The sequence below is a fragment of the Triticum urartu genome, chromosome 6A, assembly GCF_056163025.1.
Source record: "Triticum urartu cultivar PI428250 chromosome 6A, HENAU_Tu73, whole genome shotgun sequence".
NCBI classification, from domain to species: domain Eukaryota; kingdom Viridiplantae; phylum Streptophyta; class Magnoliopsida; order Poales; family Poaceae; genus Triticum; species Triticum urartu.
In genome coordinates, this window is record NC_141878.1 from 116,012,260 (window position 1) to 116,031,767 (window position 19,508).

Genomic DNA, 19,508 nt, shown 5'->3' on the forward strand with positions numbered 1-19,508 from the left:
ATTCAAATCATACCATCTCCGCTCACGATCCATGTCTCACCTTCGCCTCTCCATGTGTTGTAGGCCACAAAATCATGGCACGCACATGAGAGCTCCGCAAAGTATTAGACAGCACTGCTCATCTTGCTACCGAGATTGGCCGTGCGCACCAATCGATACAAAGACCAAGGGTTGTCCTCCTTTTCGGGGGGAAATTGCTACCGAAATTTCATTAGAAAGAAGAGCTAGCCCCGAAGTTCATAAAAAGGTTTCTGGGTCTCAAGAGACTAATGGCACAACCACGCGCCGCTTACTTTCCCACTGAGAAGATGAGCTTCATGTACAATGTATGATTTCGTAACTACAGGATACTGGCATCTAATACATACAGATAAATTCTATTGGGAGAGGAAATTGCTCGCCCTAACTTGTAAGAACACCGCACGAGATTATGTTACACTCGCATGCACTAGCTATGCAACTAGCAGTCCAGCACCACGGTATCCGAGCTCATCTCGAAAATCAAAAGGAGAAAGTACTGTGGTATTAGTTACCACGTATCCATTTTGCAGTTAGAAGAATTATCCGCTTGTGGACCTTGATCAGCTCAGGCATCCTGTAGAATCCTAACTCCTCAATCTAAAGCTGTATGTACAGAAGAGCAACAAACTGTTCTCTTTTACATTTACTGCCGGTGACCTGCAGAGTTCAAAATAGAAACATCAATATTCCCGGAAAAAAAATACGGTAGGCATGCAATTTGTGAAACCAAAGAAAAAACATAACGGTAGGCCAACTACAATTTTAAAAATAGTCTTCTTCCTTGAAGCATGGATAGGTCAAAGTAGCATCCTACCCTAAAAATATCCTGAAGAACACAGAAAGTGCACTAGAATGTTTAATTATTAGCCAATGCATGCAACTGGAAACCTAGAAAAGTATGCCGGCTAACTACAACAAAATCTAATCCCTCCATTCCTAAATATAAGGCTTTTTAGATATTTCGATATGGACTACATACGGAGCAAAATGAGTGAATCTACACTCTAAAATATGTCTATATACATCTGTATGTAATCCGTATTGAAATCTCTAAAAAGGCTTATATTTAGAAACAGAGGGAGTATTCCTCTTCCATCAATCCTATGATAATTAAAAACCTAGTAGCGTGTCTAACTACAGTGAATATTGTAGGTACAATGAGAAGCATAAATGACTAGGTACAGTAAAATACCCCCATTGACGAGAGCATCACAACAATCTCCTCCCCTGGAAAGATCCCGAAGGGCAGATTGACTATGCAATTTGAGCATTCTGCAAGCTTGGAGATGAGAACAAACAAAATGGTCCAAGGCATCAGCACAAAGACATTAAGGATGGAGTGATAAAAAAAAAGGTATAAACAAGAAAACAATGACATGACAAGCTGCATTGACTGTGGCCACTGACTCACCTTTGTTCAGAACTTGCAGCAAGGAGCGCTGCTTAATCACACACCACTAACCTACAGAAGATTTTACTTTGTTTCGTTGTATGCCGCCTTTGCGAAGTAATGGATTTTCTATTGAAAATACAATCAAGCTGCCATCCTTGGTTCCAGCCAAAAAGCACTCCTCGGGAGTCACAGCTAAAGAAGTTATTGTCTTCCCAGATCCATCATACCTCCAAACAACTCCGAGAGAATCCATAGACCGCAGAACAATTTGTCCATGATCACCAGCACATACCATAAACTCTCCACAACAACTTAGTTCCATGCAATTCAGGCGGCCATTGGATTCTGATGAAGCGATATGTTTTCCATTTATGGAATACATATGCAAGGAGAGATCACTGTCAGAATAAAATACTATCCTACCATGCTGTGATGCCACCAGCTTTGACAGGCCAGCACCTGATGGATGTCGAATGGATCGAACATAAGTCCCCTCACGCAGCGTATGAAATATACAAGTTCCATCCTTTGATCCACTGATAACAATATCAAGTTCCTTACTAACAAATAAGCATGTGATAATATCATCATGACCACACAAGATGTGAGAAGGGTTTTCGATGATAACATGGTCCTTAGTTGATAGGTCATTACTTGCATTCTTTGATCTTTTGTCATTTGATCTTCCTCGGAATGCATGCCAAATCATAATAGTCGTGTCATAACTTCCAGTTGCAATTACACTTCCATCAGATGAAACTGCACAAAAAGTGTGCTCCCAAGATGTTAAGGCAAAATTGAATGGAAGAAAGCATCTATGAGGTCTGCTTAGTTGCTAGCACTAACTGATCTCTCCCTCAGGTTAAGAGTGCATACCCAAGATGGCTCAGAACTCAAGTAATACTCCCTCCGTCCCAAAATAAGTGTAGCTGATTTAGTAAAAAGTTGTATTCTTATTCTGGGACGGAGGGAGTATTTGATAGAATTAGACCATGTTTGACCAAATTAATTAAGACTACAACTAATCAAATTAATTAATGGAAGCAAGTAAGTTAGATTCCATTATACTCCCTCCGTTCCTAAATACTCCCTCCGTTCCTAAATACTCCCTCCGTTCCTAAATATTTGTCTTTCTAGAGATTTCAAATGGTCACCACATACGGATGTATATAGACATATTTTAGAGTGTAGATTCACTCATTTTGCTCCGTATGTAGTCCATATCGAAATATCTAAAAAGCCTTATATTTAGGAACGGAGGGAGTATAAGTCTTTTTAGAGATTTCAATATGAACTACATACGGATGTACTCCCTCCGTTCCAAATTACTCGTCGCAGAAATGGATGTATCTAGAACTAAAATACATCTAGATACATCCATACCTGCAACAAGTAATTCGGAACGGAGGGAGTATATAGACAGAGTTTAAAGTGTAGATTCACTCATTTTGCTCCGTATGTAGTCCACATTGGAATCTCTAAAAGACTTATACTCCCTCTGTCCCAAAATTCTTGTCTTAGATTTGTCTAAATACGGATGTATCTAGTTACATTTTAATGTTAGATACTTGAGGGAGTATATTATTGCAGTTTATTCAACTATATATGCTTAATGCTGGATCTTAAAGAGTAAATGTAATACCATACACATCAGAAAGGATTAACCACCTGCAACACAGCTAACAACATCTTTATGCTGTCGGATGCTCTGCACAATTCTTCCATCACTAAGGGAAATGATCTGGAAACTGTTCTCCCAATTACCACATAAAATTAAATAATTGTCACCATGAATTTGGACAGCTGCCAGGCATTGTCTTCCGAACTCAACATTTTCAGCCAAGGAAGTGGCAACTTTTCGGGGAGAAATAACATCAGAACCAATTCCAAAGAAAGGCTCCTACAAGAAAAGAACATACATAATAAATAAAAGTACATACACTTATGGACTAATAATTTTACCCTATTAGATATAGTTTTCATTAGGAAGAGACCAGTGATCCAGAAAATGTGAAGTTTCCACCAGACTGTAATTGCGTTGTTAGCCAAAGTTTTACTGACAGTATGAGCCCCTCGCTCATCAAGACAATGTTTGAATCCAACAAGCCAATGAACAATACAGATGATGAAGAGCTGATTGCACTAGGAACAACAGAAGTCACTGTTATCGACTGTGGAGCAAAATATAGTGGGTGTGCAATTGGTATAGGAGGTCCTCTTCTTGGGTGTTTCTTCCGAAAAATTTGAATGGGTGTCTGTCCAAAATTTGCAATCTGGTCTTCGATAGCAGACTTCTGCAACATATCATCCATGTTTTCCAAATCAACAGCACCCTCGTATGTCAAATAGTAGAATATATTTGCTGCCTGCCCCAGATAATTGGTATTTGATTAGTAAAGTCAAATTGTGTGATCTACTAACTCAAGTATGCTGCAAAAGGGTGATAAATCATGTACCTCAACGGCAGGCTTGCCACGCTGCTTATAACCAAATATGAGGTCAATCCAGTGATGAAGATTAGAGCTTACATATTCACTTTCAAGGGCCTCACGATTGATATGAATGAATTCTTCTGGTGAACCCTGCACAAGACATGTTTCCTTTGATCATGAATTCTTCTGCCCTCGTGTGCACTAAATATTGTGTACCTTTAACCAATAATAACTCTTCCAAACATTTAGATTGGTAACTCTTTCAAATATTTAGATTGGTTATATGAGTACATTCGCACAAAGTCAATCTAAAAAACTGCAGAAATTATCAATCATTACCTTTGCCCATGGAGGGAGACCTACATGGCCTAAAGGTTCACCGTCCTGCTTTACCCCAAAGTGATATGAATTCAAATTTTCAAGAAACTCAGGCATGTAAAAGAATTCAGGTGTAAGCTCCTTGACATCACTTGTATTTGATAGGCAGTTCCTATATGTGCTTTCAATGCTCTGAAAGAGACGATCTGCATGGTCAAATTTACCACCCTGCATAAATAAACATATAAAGTAATGTAGTATTAGCTAATTAGCTATAGTACTATTTGCTGTTCAGTGAAAAGATATGCCATGAAAGAATATATACACATCCTAAACAAATTCACTTATTTAGTACTCCCTCCGATCCAAAATAAGTGTCACAGGTTTGAACTAAGGTTAGTTCAACCTTGTATAAAACTGCGGCACTTATTATGGATCGCAGGGAGTAAGAGACTAATATTCAAGCTAGTACAGAATTACTCAGATAAAGGACCTGAAGATTGCGGTGCAGAGCAGTAAAAGGCTCGAGCCTTAGAAGGTAGTAAAGAACAATTCCCATGCTAGAGTAGTGTGATCCATAATAAAAACTGCAGAAGGAAAAACAAAATTCTGATGCAATGAGCGTCTAGAGAAAACTTGGGACACAAGAAAAGTTTAGGAATGCAATTCAAAAATATTTAGGTCAAACCTTGGTATATCAGGATCACAGAAATTAAGATATCTATCTTCGAAAACCTGCACATTGTTTATTATTTATCAGAGATGATAACTGGGAGAGACAGTACGATACCCCATAGCTACGGGAAATACCTTAAAGCGTTTTGCATCCAATGCACCAACTGGCTTTGACAGGTCCCTGAAAGTAGATGACTTGTTGAAATCAAGTTTTTCTGATGAATAGTCAGCCAATATCCAAGGAAATATAGGGTATTGAGTTAAATCGTTGTAAGATCGTCCAGAAAGAGTATTCAGAATCATTAGATACTCAAAGTTGCTGATCTCCCTTTTTCTCCAACTCTCCCTGGCACTCTCAGCCATTTCAAGGGCAACTTTTCTGTCAACAAACGAAATTACACTATTTTTGTCTTTTGTACTTCCTTTGGGGAACAAAGCATCATTCCTCAAGGAAACTAAAAGAGACCCAACATTTTTAGCATCATTTTGGGAGGAAAAATTAAGAAATATAGGTGCATTTGCATCATCAAAAAATATCTCCGTTGCAGTATATTGTAGTAGATAACGTGTCCAGTAAACTGCTCTTATCTGTCAACAAAGAAAAGTGGAGTCAGATCTTTCACACACATGCACGAATGCAGACACAATGAGAGTGGGCGGACAACACACCCTGGTTATTTTCCACCTTCTATGGTGTTTTATCTTGTTAGACTGACTTTTCATCAGAGCATCACCAGATCCAGCCTCATTGCCTCGTCCTACATCAGAATTACCCTTCAGCTTTTCCACACTTCCCAGCTCACTCTTGGCATCTGATTCTTTGTTATCTAGAAACTTGTTGAAAACAGATGAGCCCCCTGTGCCTTCGACCAAAAACTCAAAAGAAAAATGCAGGGCATTTCGAGTGATAGTAAATTGTCCAGCTAGTTTTCTTTTTGGTGTAACAAGAACACAGTGAACAGAAGACAGCACCTGGAAATTGGAAAGGAAAACCAAGGGTCTGAGGATACAACAATAAATCTGCCAAAATGTTAAACGCATATAATGAAGCCTGTTTACCTCAGCATAATCATTATCTCCACCAGTAGATGATTGTTCTTTCCTATTTTGCACACTACTAGTAGGATAATCTGAAGAGTCTTTAGAATTTGCAGCATCACTTGACACCTGATTCTCTGATGGTTTATTCTGGGAAGGCTCACTTGTATCATTGTTATCCTCACATGATTCAGAACCAACATCCCCTGTGATTCCACGCACTCCTTTCAGAAGGAAGCGCTTCATTTTTTCTGGAATCTTGGCACTAACAAAAGGATCAACAGACGGGGCGGTATTTTCATTAGTAGATTTGGTGGACAGTGGTTGACAAATGCGTTCATCAAACTTATAATTACGCTTCAGCTTCATTCGCCGCCGCCATTTATCCTCTGTCTTGTCATGTTTCCAGTATGTCACCAAATTATTTGGAAAGGGGCTAGCAGACCATGGTCCTCTTTCGTCACTCAAAGCGCGGAAAATATGTATCCATTTATCCTGATATAAAACATGTCAGTTTTATCTGCAATTCAAACTACTAAACATTGAAATATTTGGTAAAATTTACTGTGACCACAACTTACTGCAACAATTTGCTGATCCTCATCAAATGCAAGCTTGAAAGCTGCTTTCCTATTGTCATCCCCAGAAATTGCGGCAGTCTTTGCAAACTGTATATCATCTTCCAAGCTTTGGAGTTGTTCTATATCTTCAATCAAGCGCTCGTCAAGTTTAGAATTTAGGTCCTGGAGTTGCCTCAGGCGATCAGCCTTTGTGTCCTTCATGTATTTTACTAAATCAGAAGCCTGGCAAGTAACAAACTGTTTATTTCTTGCTAGTGGTGTTTGGAAAAAAAATCATAAAGAGCATGGTAAAAAGAAAAAAAATGGGAGCGACAATGTAAGGCATCTAATTTTTTCATGCCAAAGCACAATACTTTTGAACTAAACTAAAAATGAAGAGAGACAAACCGCAGCAAGAACACGATCCTTCTGTACAAGATTAAGAATGAAGCCGGACTCTTTATTGCTATTTGCTTCAGCAGAATCATCTTTGCCCAAGATGCTAGTGGCTAGCATGGACTTTCCATATATGACAGTCTCAAGAATCAAATGTGAAATAACATGGAAACGTGCACCATCATCAAGTTCCCCGTAGTGGGATCTAACCCTTAGTAAAGACCTGCAGCAAAAAGGAATTTACTAGAACAGCCACGATAATCAAGGGGATATTCCCATGGGTCTTAAGGGTGATAGCCATACCAAATTATGAAATGCAGTCTGTTTTTGCATTGATCTTCTTCGGAAATAAGATTAGGAAGCATTGTTATAAATTGCTGGACACACTTGGATGCATTTTCTAAGCCAGCTTTGCAGAGATACATAATTACAAGGTGGAAGATGATTCTTGGGAACCTTTCTCCTCGTAGCATCATGGCTTTGTCAGTAATTTTGTTCGTCTTTGCACTTAATGCCGTACCAATGCCTCCAGTTACAACTACAGCAGCCATTTCTGCAGCCGGGATATTTAGCGATTCTACCAACCCACGTGCCCTTTGCCCAATAGATGGAACAGAGGCACTTGAACCCTTTGGTGTCAATCTGTTTTGTCCCTTGCCATTCAAGTTCCAAACAAGAGTCCAGATTTTGTCATAAAAGCTCCACCAGTCATCACTCAGTTTTTCACCATCAGTAAATATGTTGCTACTCCAAGGAAGACTGCAAAAGTGCAAAATAAACATATTTACAGATGGTAAATATAAATTTATCAGAAGTTCTACTCTTACATATCATCAAACAGAAGGTAAGCAAGTGAACAGAAATGGGAACAAGAGTTACTAGAGGAAGTTCGGTGTCAAATTACCGATACTGAATCGCCTAACTACCAGATACCACCAAAATGTTACTTGTAATGCAGCAGCAGTCACTAATCCTAAGGTATTCCACTTAACATTGTCATGAGGGAAGCAACTTGTTCCATTCCCATGGCCTAAGGATCAAATACTCCCTCCGTTCCCAAATATAAGTCTTTCAAGAGATTTCAACAAGTGACTACATACGGAGCAAAATGAGTGAATCTACACTCTAAAATATGTCTACATACATCCATATGTTGTTGTCCATTTGAAATGTCTAAAAAGACTTATATTTAGGAACGGAGGGAGTATATACAAATGCATGGGATAGAGTAGGAAACGTACATACAAAAAGGAAATATAAAATACAGAGCAGCAACCTTGTCAGCAACCAGACATGTGGAGGAAAAAAAAGGTTTGGAAACCTTGTTCTATTATATTCCCTCCGTTCCGAATTACTTGTCGCAGGTATGGATTTATCTAGATGTATTTTAGTTTTAGATACATTCATTTCTGCGACGAGTAATTTGGAACGGAGGGAGTACGAGGGAAGCAACTTGTTCTACTCCTTGGCCTTAGGCCCATAATATACAAATACATGTATAAGAAAGAGTAGGAAACGGACATACAGCAGGAAATACAAAGAGTTCTACTATAACACAACTATATATCTCTAACAGGCATATAAGAAGAAATGGTAATATCAGCAACTTAAGCAGCAAAATCCCAATCATGCTTTATTATAGCATGTTCCCCCAATGAACCAAACAGATCTTTGTTCTTCTCTAAGCTTGTCTCTGTGTCCTGCCTGTGTGGTGATTGTGAAACAATCTCTACTAAACTGAGTAAAATATAAATGATTAAATGAGCTGTAAAAAAAGAACCATGATGTGACACATCAGGCACTCACGACATCAGGATAAGGTTCTTCACAGGAATACATGATGGCCTCCAGTGTGCAATTCAGTACAAGTAGTGGATATTTTCAGCACCTTTGATCTTTAACATGTGCACGTTACGTCATTACCTATTAGAGATATTTTTCCATATGGTTGCATTGCGAAAGCATATCTAATCTCATAAATTAGTTTTGATGATTAAACAATCCTATTGTATGAACATTTTCATTGTGATTAATGAAGGAGAAATAATCCCGGATTTGAGTAAAGTGTCTCAAGGCAAAGTTAAAAATAAAGACTGGGGGCATTTTTATAGCAATGCGCGATCTTTGTCGTTAGGTTGAAGACCAAGTTGCTAAGCTTACTTTTAGCGTTGCCTAGTAGCTTGATACCTATCAAATACCACATTGCTCAATAAGGGTTACAATGCATTTATCTTCCCTTGCTAATATATGTTGATCCCGTGGTTTGCATCTAAGGCTCTATACATTCATCGAGGCCATCTGTGGTTTTCTTCTCTTGATCTTATACTTGTGCGTTTACTTTTCTTAGAGGAATACTGATTGCTTGCTCATCATACTGATTGCTTGCTCACCACATTGCTCAATAAGGGAATACCCTAAGGATTGCATCTACATCCTGATTTGTGCAAAACCTATTTTCCTCAATTGGCTCAAAACCTGTTTTAGCCAAAGCCACCCCACCCCCCCTCCTCTACAATAGTCAGGATCCTATTGATGGTACACATCATGAGGTACGAGCTTTGTATGGTACTCCCTCCGTCCCATAATACGCGTTTATATTATGGGACGGAGGGAGTATATATTACCTTGCAGGTTGGCTATTGCTCTCAGCATTTATAATTTCCACAAATGCAGAGCCAATGTCATCTTTCTGTGAGCCATCGGATGAAGAGGCACACATATCAGGTGGATGAAACTGTGAGAGAAAAAGGGGCAGAATGAGTGAACGACGCACTATACAAAAAGAAAAGTGTAGCATGTTTTTCTGTTCTATAGGACATGTTGCTCAGAGGATACCAGGAGCTTAATTCCAATTTGATCAACAAGCAATTCATCACTCAGCTTCAAAAGGTACAAGATATTATCACGGCATGGCTGTGAAATGAATATGTCCTCATCAGGAGAAGTCTCGAGCAGGCTTCCAATGATATCTTCGAAAATGTCTCGCAGCAGACAGAAATTTGTTAACTGTCCCTGTGGATTAAGCAATACTCAAAGAGTTACTAGGACATGGGAAAGGCTACTAGATTGCTGTAACACAAACAAACGAGTTAGCATTCCAACCTCCTCAATTTTTAAGAGAAGAAAATTTGTTGTGTCCTCCAGCTGATGCCAGCCACCTTTCACGTAGCACAAAAAATAAGAAAGGACTAATGAATACATGCTCCTCACAAGAATTAGCTCATTGGTCTCCAAACTGGCATAATTAGCTTTCGAAATTGGTCTGTAGTCCCTGAAGACATCAAGCTTCACAGATGTCTCAAGCCAAGAGCTCCAACCATACTCCTGATGAAATTGATTTATGAATTATGATAACATAGAAGTAATTTGTATAGGCCTAGAAATACAGCAAGTGGCAATTACCATGATGGCTTCAACATTTGAGGGGTTTGAATCAAGTAAATCAAGAAGATCACTCAAGATCTTTGCACGTGCTGAAGCATCTTGGCAAGAGTGCATATATTTAAAAATGCAGACCAAAATCTGAGGAACATAAAATGGAGCCAAGCTCACTACTGACATACTGCTTCTATCTTTTAGCTCATTAGATTGGGACCGTTTCTGTAAGACCTGAACAAAAAATATAACGAACAAATCAGATCATTTGTTTACAGAAGTTTAACATCAGAGGATAAACAGCATAGTATCACCATATTCAATGTGAAGTTTGACAAAATTTACCTGCTTAGGGCTGGCTCCACCAAGAAGAACATCAAAAAAAGTAGCACATAAATGATCTGAAAGTGGAAATTTGAAAAGTCTCTCAGATATTGAATAGAAAAACAGTTGGGGTGTTGCTGCTATTCCTTTCCGTATATTTTCGGACATAGATCTAGGCCGTCCTACAGGAAGGCCAAAAAGTTTTGGTCCTTTTTTCTCAGATGGAACTCCAACCAGAAGCTTTCCAAGAAGTTGAAGACCCAGTAGACGAATTGGTTCGAATTCCCTGAACAGCAGGTGATGTTATAAATACACATCCTCAATAATACTGATTGAGAAGTTAAAAGAAACACGGATTGCAAAGGGTAATACAGAATCAGAACAGTCATCTTCCACACTACATAATGCCCATGATTTAGACATATAAACAAGGAATGCCAGGAAATGAGGCAAAACTATGGTAGCATAGACCCATCATTCTCAGAAGAATTAGTCCGGAAAAAATGGGCACAGAACCTATTTCAAAGATCAAAATGCAATATGCACAAAAAATAGCATTATCACTGACTAAACGGGTGGCTAAAACTCAAGCTCCCTGTCAAAGTGGAATTTCATCCATAGTAACTTTACACTCGGAGACTACGGGGCTGTTTGGATGCCGCCAGGGCTAGCCCTACCAATTTGCGGGTGCGCCAAAAAATTGGCGAAGGAATCGGGCTCCTGCTTCTCGCCAAAATGTTCGCGTGAAATGAACCGAGGAGCCAAAGCAAACATGGGCACACCAATTTATCGGCGGCCAACCAAACAAGCAACTAACCCCTCAGTCAACGCCTATTTTTTGGCACGGCAGCTCGGGGCTCTAATCCAAACAGCCCCTATCAGTCTATCACTCAGTAAAGTGCACAAAACATAAGCACTGCATGACTTAGGTCCAAAATATGACTCATAAATAACTAGATGTGCATTACCTCTTAAGAAGATTGATGAAAATGTAACAACCTCCAACAGAATTTACTTGCTCCAGAAAAGATGATAGAAGTGAATTCTGTGAAAGAGCACGGATAATCATGTAAAGTACATCCTCGATACATGCAACATCTTGACTTTTCTCGAAAAAGGACACAAGAGCTCTTATATCATGTGAAGAGACCTTCAGCCTACAACAAAAGTTAGTTGAATTGTTAGCATATGAATCCAAGGAATATATCTTTTAGACTTGAGTATATGGCAGCATTGAATGATAATAAAACAATGATAGCAGAACAAACAAAAATATGGAAGTACGGATTGAGAAAAAAACACAACATTGCATCTCTGAATGTAAAGTTGAAAGTACTTACTTTAAGCTCATTTCTGCCAGACTCAAGAGGAGAAGACGAATCTTGCGAATTTCTTCTATATGTGGTCTCTCTCCAATCACTTGTTCAGTAACCAAATGCAGCAAAGGCTTAGAAGACCTAGAATCTAACTTTTCTGAATAAAACTGGCGTACAATATCAATGATCCTAGGGAGTCCACATAACATTGGTAACAATTTCCCGTCAGTTTCAAAATACTGTATCAGAAACAGATAAAGTTCTCTTTGTACTTCATAGCTTGAATATGCCCAGATATGCGGGTTCAGATAAATTTGTGAAAGAGCATCTTTCAATAGAATTTCTGACATACCTGAAAGAACAGATATGTTAGTGATATACATAGTTTCAAGCAGGCAGAAAAATGTGGCCGACTGTCGGGAGAGAGACAAAGAGAGAGACAGACAGAGAGAGAGAGAGAGAGAGAGAGACGTCACCACTGTTTGTCAAAATATTAAACAAGTGCTTCAGTGCTGAAAGAGTCTTGAAATTTAGCAGCTGTGGTGAAACAGATTGAAACAAGAAGCCTAAAATAGAGAATCCAGAAAGAAGATGCATCTGTTGCTGATTTGCTACATTTCCATCCAGAACAGATGCAACAAGCTCAATGACTTGACCTGCCAACTGATCCCCAGTGGGAGATTCTCCACTATGAGTGATGGCATCATCAAAATGTATCAGAAGAGGAAACAATACAGAGACACCTCCAACGCAATAAATTATGTCCTGCAGCAAGCGCCTCGAGCATAACTTTGTACCACCCATGATGGTTGCCTCAAGCTTGCTCTTGTCAAGACTATCAAGTACAGAAGACACATTGAACAAAGTCCTATTATTGCTAGCCTAGGAGAAAAAAAAGAACAAAATATTCAATTCTCTGGTTCCAGCAATTGATCAAGAAAATATAACATGTTATTTGGAGGCCAGTTCGTACCTGTGCATTCAAGCCAAAAATCATCTTCGATGAAATACCATCCCTTGCATCCAAAATTCCCTTGTAAAGTGAGTCATTATTCATAAGCAAGTTTTGATCACCAAGGAAAGAGTACATGTAACTTGGTCCAAGATTGTATATGCCTCTTATTTGTTCGGCAGAGAGAGCATCAGAAAATGCATAAACTGGGCCCATTTGACCAGTAAAAGCAAAAGTGCCCTCAAAACCAAGAGAAGTTGGTTCTTCACCAATGGGCATTAATTCTGTTCCAAGACTGCAGCGAGTCATCACTTCATTGACTTTTGCATACCTGAGAACAGAAAAGAAGTGGTATAAAACATCTTAACTAATATACTGAAAATCAAAACAACAGACAAAAAATCCTTGATATCTTAACCATATATGAGCTCACAGGATCCAATTGCTATCTTTTGCAGTTAGGGCATGTAGATGCCAGTTTTCTTTTCGAAGTTTTAGCAAATTTGCACCTGTTAAGGAGTATTAGTATTGGTCTATGAGTCCTTATTAGGCTATGTCTCTTTCCTTGTACCCCAAGTCTTAGAGCAACTCCAACGCGCTCCGTTTGTGTTGGCCCCCGCTCGGTGTCCGCCCTCTTTTTGATTTGGGTCAGCAGTGCGCCCAACGCGCCGACCCATATTTGCCGGTGTGGCCGGCTGGCCTCCATTTTCAATGAACACTTTGCATATTTCACAAGCAAATATATAGTTTCACAAGGAAGCATAGTATTCAAAACCAAATATAAAGCATAATTTTACAAGCCCGAATATAAATTAAATTGTTCTCGCATAGTTTTACAAGCCAAATAAAAAGGATACATCTATTGGTTGACAACATGAGCCCACATAAGCTCGACCATATCATTTTGCAGCTGCATGTGAGTTTCCCAATCACGCATTTCATGATGAAATTGGGTGAACTGTTCAAACGTTGCCGCTCCTCCATGCTCAGGCGCAACATTCTCACCCTGAAACTGAAACCCTTGATCGTATACGTCCCGGACGCTCATCTTCTACGATCATATTGTGCATGATCACACAAGCAGTCATCACCTCCCACAGCTTCTTCGTGCTCCCAAGTCCTAGCAAGATACCGAACGATGCCCCATCAAGATTGCAAAACACCAAAGGCACGCTCGACGTCCTTCCTAGCACTCTCTTGCTCTTGGGCGAATATTTTCCTCTTCTCTCCGACAGGGTTGGGGATTGTCTTCACAATAGTGGTCCACTGAGGATAGATACCGTCACCTAGGTAGTATCCTTTGTCGTAGTTGTGGCCGTTAATGGTAACATTCACCGGTGGGCTGTTGCCTTCGGCAAGCCTTGCAAACACCGGCGAGCTTTGAAGCACGTTGATATCATTGTGTGATCCAGCCATGCCGAAAAAAGAGTGACAGATCCAAAGATCTTGTGATGCCACGGCCTCAAGTATGACAGTGCAAGCCCTGACATGGCCCTTATATGGCCCTTGCCAAGCAGAAGGGCAGTTCTTCCACTCCCAGTGCATGCAGTCTATGGTGCATGCAGTCTATGCTGCCAAGCATCCCTGGGAAGCCCCTACTGGCATTCATCCCAACAAGCGGGTTGTATCTTGAGGAGTCGGCTCTCTCAAGTACTCAGGGCCAAACACAACAATCACAGCCTTGCAAAACTTGTACATGGAGTCTAGGCATGTAGACTCGCTCATACAGACGTACTCGTCAATGAGATCACCGGGCACTCCGTATGCAGGCATCCGGACGGCTGCAGTGCATTTCTGATAAGAGGAGAAGCCAATCTTTCCAAGGGCATCCTCTTTGCACTCGAAATAGTCATCGTATCCGACCACCCCCTCTCTAATACGGTTGAAAAGATGCCTACCCATACGGAAATGGCGCCGGAATTTCTGATGTTTGAACAGTGGTTTCTTTGTGTCAAAGTAGTCCTTCCAAAGAAGGAAATGCCCGCTCTCTCGGTTGCGATTCAACGCCGGAAGGTGCCCCGGAATGGAGCCATGGAACAACGACCGCTGGCTATTGAGGTGGTGATGGACCAACACGGCAGTCAAGATCTCCTCCCCATCATCGGACGAGGAATCGTCAGAGTCGCAAAGGAAATTATGGAAAAAGAACTCGTCAGCGGGGTCCATTTTGTACCTTGGCAAACTATCGAAAAGCTTGCGGGCGTCGACGAAGGAGCCAGCCGGCGAAGGGAGTCGGGCCACCCTCGGACTAGCTGGCTGCCCTAGCGGCGTCTGACGAGCGTGCCGTTGTCAGGACGAAGGAGCTGGCGGGGCGGCGAGGCAGCTTCTTGGTCGCGGCTATGTCGGGGAGGTGGGGGTGGAAAGCTTTCAGAGCCCCGGCGGCGAGACGGCGATGGCGGCGACGTGGGAGGTGGCGGCGGTGGAGGGGGGTGGGGGGATGTTGCGGCACTGACAGCTAGCAGAGGCACCGAAAAATGGGCGGCGGCAGCGTCAACGAAGAAGGCGGGCGAGGGTTTGCTGTTGGAATGGGAGAGGATGGCCAATGTGCCACCGGCTAGCGGGCCAAGGGGAGGAGTAGGCGGGCACCACGCGCGTCCGTCTCGTGTCCGCGCCGACGCAAATGAGGCTCAAAAATGGGCCGGGAATGGGTCGGCAGGCGGACGAAAAGCGAACACACGTCCGTTTGGGTCGGCGCGTTGAGCCGACTTTTCTGTTCGCACCGACCCAAACGGACGTGCGCGGACGAAATGGTCGCCGCGTTGGAGTTGCTCTGATGTACTAATATATATACGCCCCTTGGGTTATGCAATAGAGATAAGTTGCATCCATGACATGGCATCATGAGCCCAGGTTTAGGGATTTCTTCCCCGAACGCCACAACTCGTCCTCCTCTTGATCAATTTTGTTTCGGCCTCCCGCCTCGTTCAATCCCTGCATCGACTAGGGCCCAATTGGATCGGGCCAACGCTATCTCCTCCACACCTACAGATCCCCGCATGGCGGCACCGTTCAGATCGCCACTCCCGTCGGCCTGCTCTCCGCCGCCCATCTCCAACAGCCGCGTCTGCCCTCCGCCTCCAGGCTGGCTCTCGCATTGCAGGGCTGCTAGCCTGCTTCCCCGCATGCACCTCTCCTCTGCTAGCGCGCATGCCTGGCTGTTTACTGCTTACATGCTGCTGTCCTCCTTGTGCTACTGCTTGTATGCTACTGTCCTCCTTGTGCTGCTGCTTGCGTGCTGCTCTCCTACATCTGTTGATCTGCTTCTACCTTAAGTGCCCATACGGGTGTTCCTTCTTCGTAGATTAGATTTTTCAAGTAGGGGGGGGGGGGGGGGGGGGGGGGGTACAATGTCATCTAGCATCTCTTCTTTCCCTTGATGTTTGGTGATTCTCGACGATGTTCTTTGTCGACTCCGTCTCGCACATACACCTTTCATCGGCGTTGTGCTCTTCCACTAGTTGCTCTTCTTTTCTGCTTCCTGCCGGCATCTCACCTGCACGGTCTCCTCCGCAGCCTCTTCTGACTACATGGCTTGCATCTTCGTCTAGTGTATGCTTTCTAGCTTCTAGCTCTCTATGTTTTCCGTTGTGTCCACCAAGTCCGTTGCTCTTCTTCGTGTTTCTCATGTCATGCGAGTCCACCATATCTTTATCCGTCAGCCTCTTTCTGAACCTTGTCCTTTCTATAGGATTTTTGTGGCCTCTTTTGCATTGTCAATCTACGTCCATTCTCATGCTGCCGAGCTTCTTTTGCCGCCAGTTTTCTTGGGCTATGATTTTGTGTGCAATGCTTCATCCTCTTGATGTGCCAACTTTTGACAACCCAACTTCTATTGATCTCTTGTATCTTCTACTGATGTGGTGTCTTCCTCTAATGCGCCATCTTCTCTTTATCTCCTTTGGCTTGACTCAACAGGTTTTGAAGAATCTTCATGCTACACTCTCAAGACGCGGATTTTGGGTTATCATTTATTTTTTAGTGTTACACTTCTTCAAATGCAATGCTATTGAATACACATTGCATTTGAGGGGGGTGTTAAGGAGTATTAGTATTGGTCTAGGAGTCCTTATTAGGTACACACACACACACACATGTAAGAACTAATAGTGATAAAAACCATGGACAAAGAAAAGAAATTTCAAATATTAAACACGAAAATACTAGGGACTATTTCAAATCCTTAGATATTATTACAGAAACAGAACAGGCTCAGTCAAATGGTGTGCTAACTCACCTGCATTTCTCAGTTGATACTAAATCGCCATCTACATAGCATCTCAGCTGGCTTCCTCCAGAAAAAGCTCTCCCTACTGTATGAGTAACAGAAAGGAATTTCCATTGCTTCGTTGGGAGGCTTAAAGGCAACAAAACACACTGATTCTTTTGACTGACAGACTGCATAAGGTAGATAGGGTGATTAAATTTGACATTAATACTAAAATCAAACTTTGTTATTCGACAACTGAAGTCAAATAACGAGCTCATGCCATATGGATTTATATGTATAACTAAGTAACATATAGAGTTCTTATCAGCAAAATGGCCGAGTTTTAAAAACCATCTTGGTAATGGCTACTAAACAACTGTCCACAAACTCAACAAACGCACAGATAGCACCATAAACTTGTTTCAGTCATTTTAGTCCAAAAAACGATTTGGTGACGCAGCATGTGTGCGAGTGGAGGACCTCGACCGAGGGGGAGTTTTAGCAAGGGAGTTTTCTGTAAATTTCTCAGACCGACTGCGCCTTCCACCTCGACACCATATCGCCGTCAGGTGGAGCCAGGACTCGAAGACGTTGTGCGCTACTTGCATGCGTCTCCCTTGCGGCAGGAGGCCAGGTCCCGGCGGAAGTACAAGCAGGAGACGCAGGTGTAGGAGCACCGTCGCGCATTCTCGCTGGGGTGCGCGCAATCGGTCCAACTGCGCGTCATCTTCCCCACCAAACCAGTTTTGGACTAAACTGCATCACTTAAACGAATTTATGGTGATATGTGTGCGTCTCTGGAGTTCATGGACTGAAGTACTCATTTCCTCAAAGTTTACGGAACAATAGTGTATTTCACTCAAATAGAAACATGGATTAAATCATACTTCTGTTAGCGTGGATTAATCTATGGTGAAACCAGCATTACATGATCAAAGATTAGTCAGTGAAATGGAGACAAATCTTCTTTTGAGGAAACAAAGAAATTTATTGAAATATATGTAAAACCAAACTAGGATTTTCATGAAAAAAACGTAAGTCAGCAACTATGTTGGATTTCACACAGTTATGTAGCCAACTTAGCGATCGAATAACCAACTTCAGAAAGTAATTTTGTCTTGAATAAATATTTCCCAATTTTACTGACCAAAGAATTTATTTGTCAGGATATAATTTAACCAATGAAAAAGAAATACAAGACTAATTTACCGAAAGTTCTTGGAAAAGATGAAGGCAGCAACCACCATTACCTCATAGACTAGAGTATTTTTCCCAAGCATAGCTAAACATCCTTTTCCATTTTCCGTGAAAAAGGAGAAAAGGCCCATCATACCATTCTCAGGGAAGCTTTCCACTCTAAGCCAACAGCAGAAAGATAAACCTTTACTGTAAGGCCATTGAACAGGTGATTTTACTTCAATACCCTGTTGAGGGGAAGAAATTCACCACATAAATATTACTTGAATAAAACAAAGTAACTGTTCGGCAGCTTTTATTCAGAACCATGAAGAGAACAATATGGCATTGCTTCAAAATATAAACTTGTATACCATAATGGCAACTGAGGCAAATATACTTAAAATGATCATTAAAGTTATGTCAGGAAACAGATTATAGAAAACAATTAAAGTACTGAAATGAAAATAACTCACAGAATCATGACCACTGAACTCAAAGAAAGCTTCAGGTCCCTTTTCCTTGAGCATATGACTAAGACTTGTCAAAAGCAATGAGCTATGCTTCTGCTTGACACTAATTTTCTCACCACGCAAGAGAGCAAACATTTTCCGGATATCTTTCCCGGAAATACTATGTCCTCCAATAATCTGAATTAACTCTGCAATTTTTATAACTGTGTCCTCCCATTCCTCAACAGAAAACCAGTCAAGAAGAAAGCTAAGTAATCCTGCTTTGAAACAATAAGTTCTATTTGTAATGGACCCTTTGAGCAATTGCTGTAAGACCACAAGCCCATAATGTTGAAGCGAAGTACTGCTCTGCCAATCAGAAGCACCATTGTTACATAAACATATGAATGCAAAACAACAGTGTGTGTGTGTGTGCGCGCGCGAGAGAGAGAGAGGGGGGGGCGAACCTTTTGTAGAACATTTAAGAAAAGTATAATTACATCTTCATTCTGTGGAGAAAAAGAAAACATCAGGGTAAAGAATCAAGTTACAATGCAGGTACAATTGAGTGAAGCAACTGAATATACAAGGATCACATTGCTTCAAAGATCATGAAGATTGCATACCTTTATTGTTGTCTTTTCATTTATCTCAAAAGTCCCATCGACAAGCATACCAAGTAGGGCATCCAAGAGTTTCCGACTTGGCAGCCATTTACAGAAGTCCAATAGCAAGCTTTGCAGTGTTTGGTAGCCCACACCAACCAACATTCTAAAAGCAGCCTGGATAAGATAAATCAGGAAAAAAAAGCATTAAGCAAGTAAGTTACATGAACCAGAGTAACTACGCTCGTTGATTATGGCAACTTTTATT

General features: G+C 41.3%; 1 protein-coding gene across 3 annotated transcripts in view; it reads right to left on the reverse strand.

The window, feature by feature from the left end:
* Window positions 1-261: 261 nt before the first annotated feature.
* The window catches only part of LOC125516059 (binding protein), a 29,847-nt gene continuing 10,600 nt past the window's right edge, over window positions 262-19,508 (reverse strand). For 2 of the 3 annotated variants that reach the window (XM_048681547.2, XM_048681545.2), the window contains exons 13-41: window positions 19,262-19,417; window positions 19,103-19,144; window positions 18,660-19,004; window positions 18,258-18,431; window positions 17,035-17,195; window positions 12,822-13,131; window positions 12,325-12,730; window positions 11,873-12,200; window positions 11,501-11,689; window positions 10,554-10,818; window positions 10,236-10,442; window positions 9,936-10,157; window positions 9,669-9,845; window positions 9,458-9,567; window positions 7,137-7,592; window positions 6,846-7,056; window positions 6,459-6,680; window positions 5,899-6,372; window positions 5,509-5,811; window positions 4,975-5,427; window positions 4,853-4,899; window positions 4,658-4,751; window positions 4,186-4,392; window positions 3,871-3,996; window positions 3,409-3,780; window positions 3,083-3,314; window positions 1,433-2,173; window positions 1,214-1,300; window positions 262-678 (exon numbers count right to left, since the gene is read on the reverse strand). In XM_048681547.2, the coding sequence (XP_048537504.2) occupies window positions 1,479-2,173; window positions 3,083-3,314; window positions 3,409-3,780; window positions 3,871-3,996; window positions 4,186-4,392; window positions 4,658-4,751; window positions 4,853-4,899; window positions 4,975-5,427; window positions 5,509-5,811; window positions 5,899-6,372; window positions 6,459-6,680; window positions 6,846-7,056; window positions 7,137-7,592; window positions 9,458-9,567; window positions 9,669-9,845; window positions 9,936-10,157; window positions 10,236-10,442; window positions 10,554-10,818; window positions 11,501-11,689; window positions 11,873-12,200; window positions 12,325-12,730; window positions 12,822-13,131; window positions 17,035-17,195; window positions 18,258-18,431; window positions 18,660-19,004; window positions 19,103-19,144; window positions 19,262-19,417 (6,984 nt within the window). In that variant the 3' untranslated portion in view covers window positions 262-678; window positions 1,214-1,300; window positions 1,433-1,478. The remainder of the gene's footprint in view (window positions 679-1,213; window positions 1,301-1,432; window positions 2,174-3,082; window positions 3,315-3,408; window positions 3,781-3,870; window positions 3,997-4,185; window positions 4,393-4,657; window positions 4,752-4,852; window positions 4,900-4,974; window positions 5,428-5,508; window positions 5,812-5,898; window positions 6,373-6,458; window positions 6,681-6,845; window positions 7,057-7,136; window positions 7,593-9,457; window positions 9,568-9,668; window positions 9,846-9,935; window positions 10,158-10,235; window positions 10,443-10,553; window positions 10,819-11,500; window positions 11,690-11,872; window positions 12,201-12,324; window positions 12,731-12,821; window positions 13,132-17,034; window positions 17,196-18,257; window positions 18,432-18,659; window positions 19,005-19,102; window positions 19,145-19,261; window positions 19,418-19,508) is intronic. The other variant, XM_048681546.2, reaches the window with a different exon arrangement.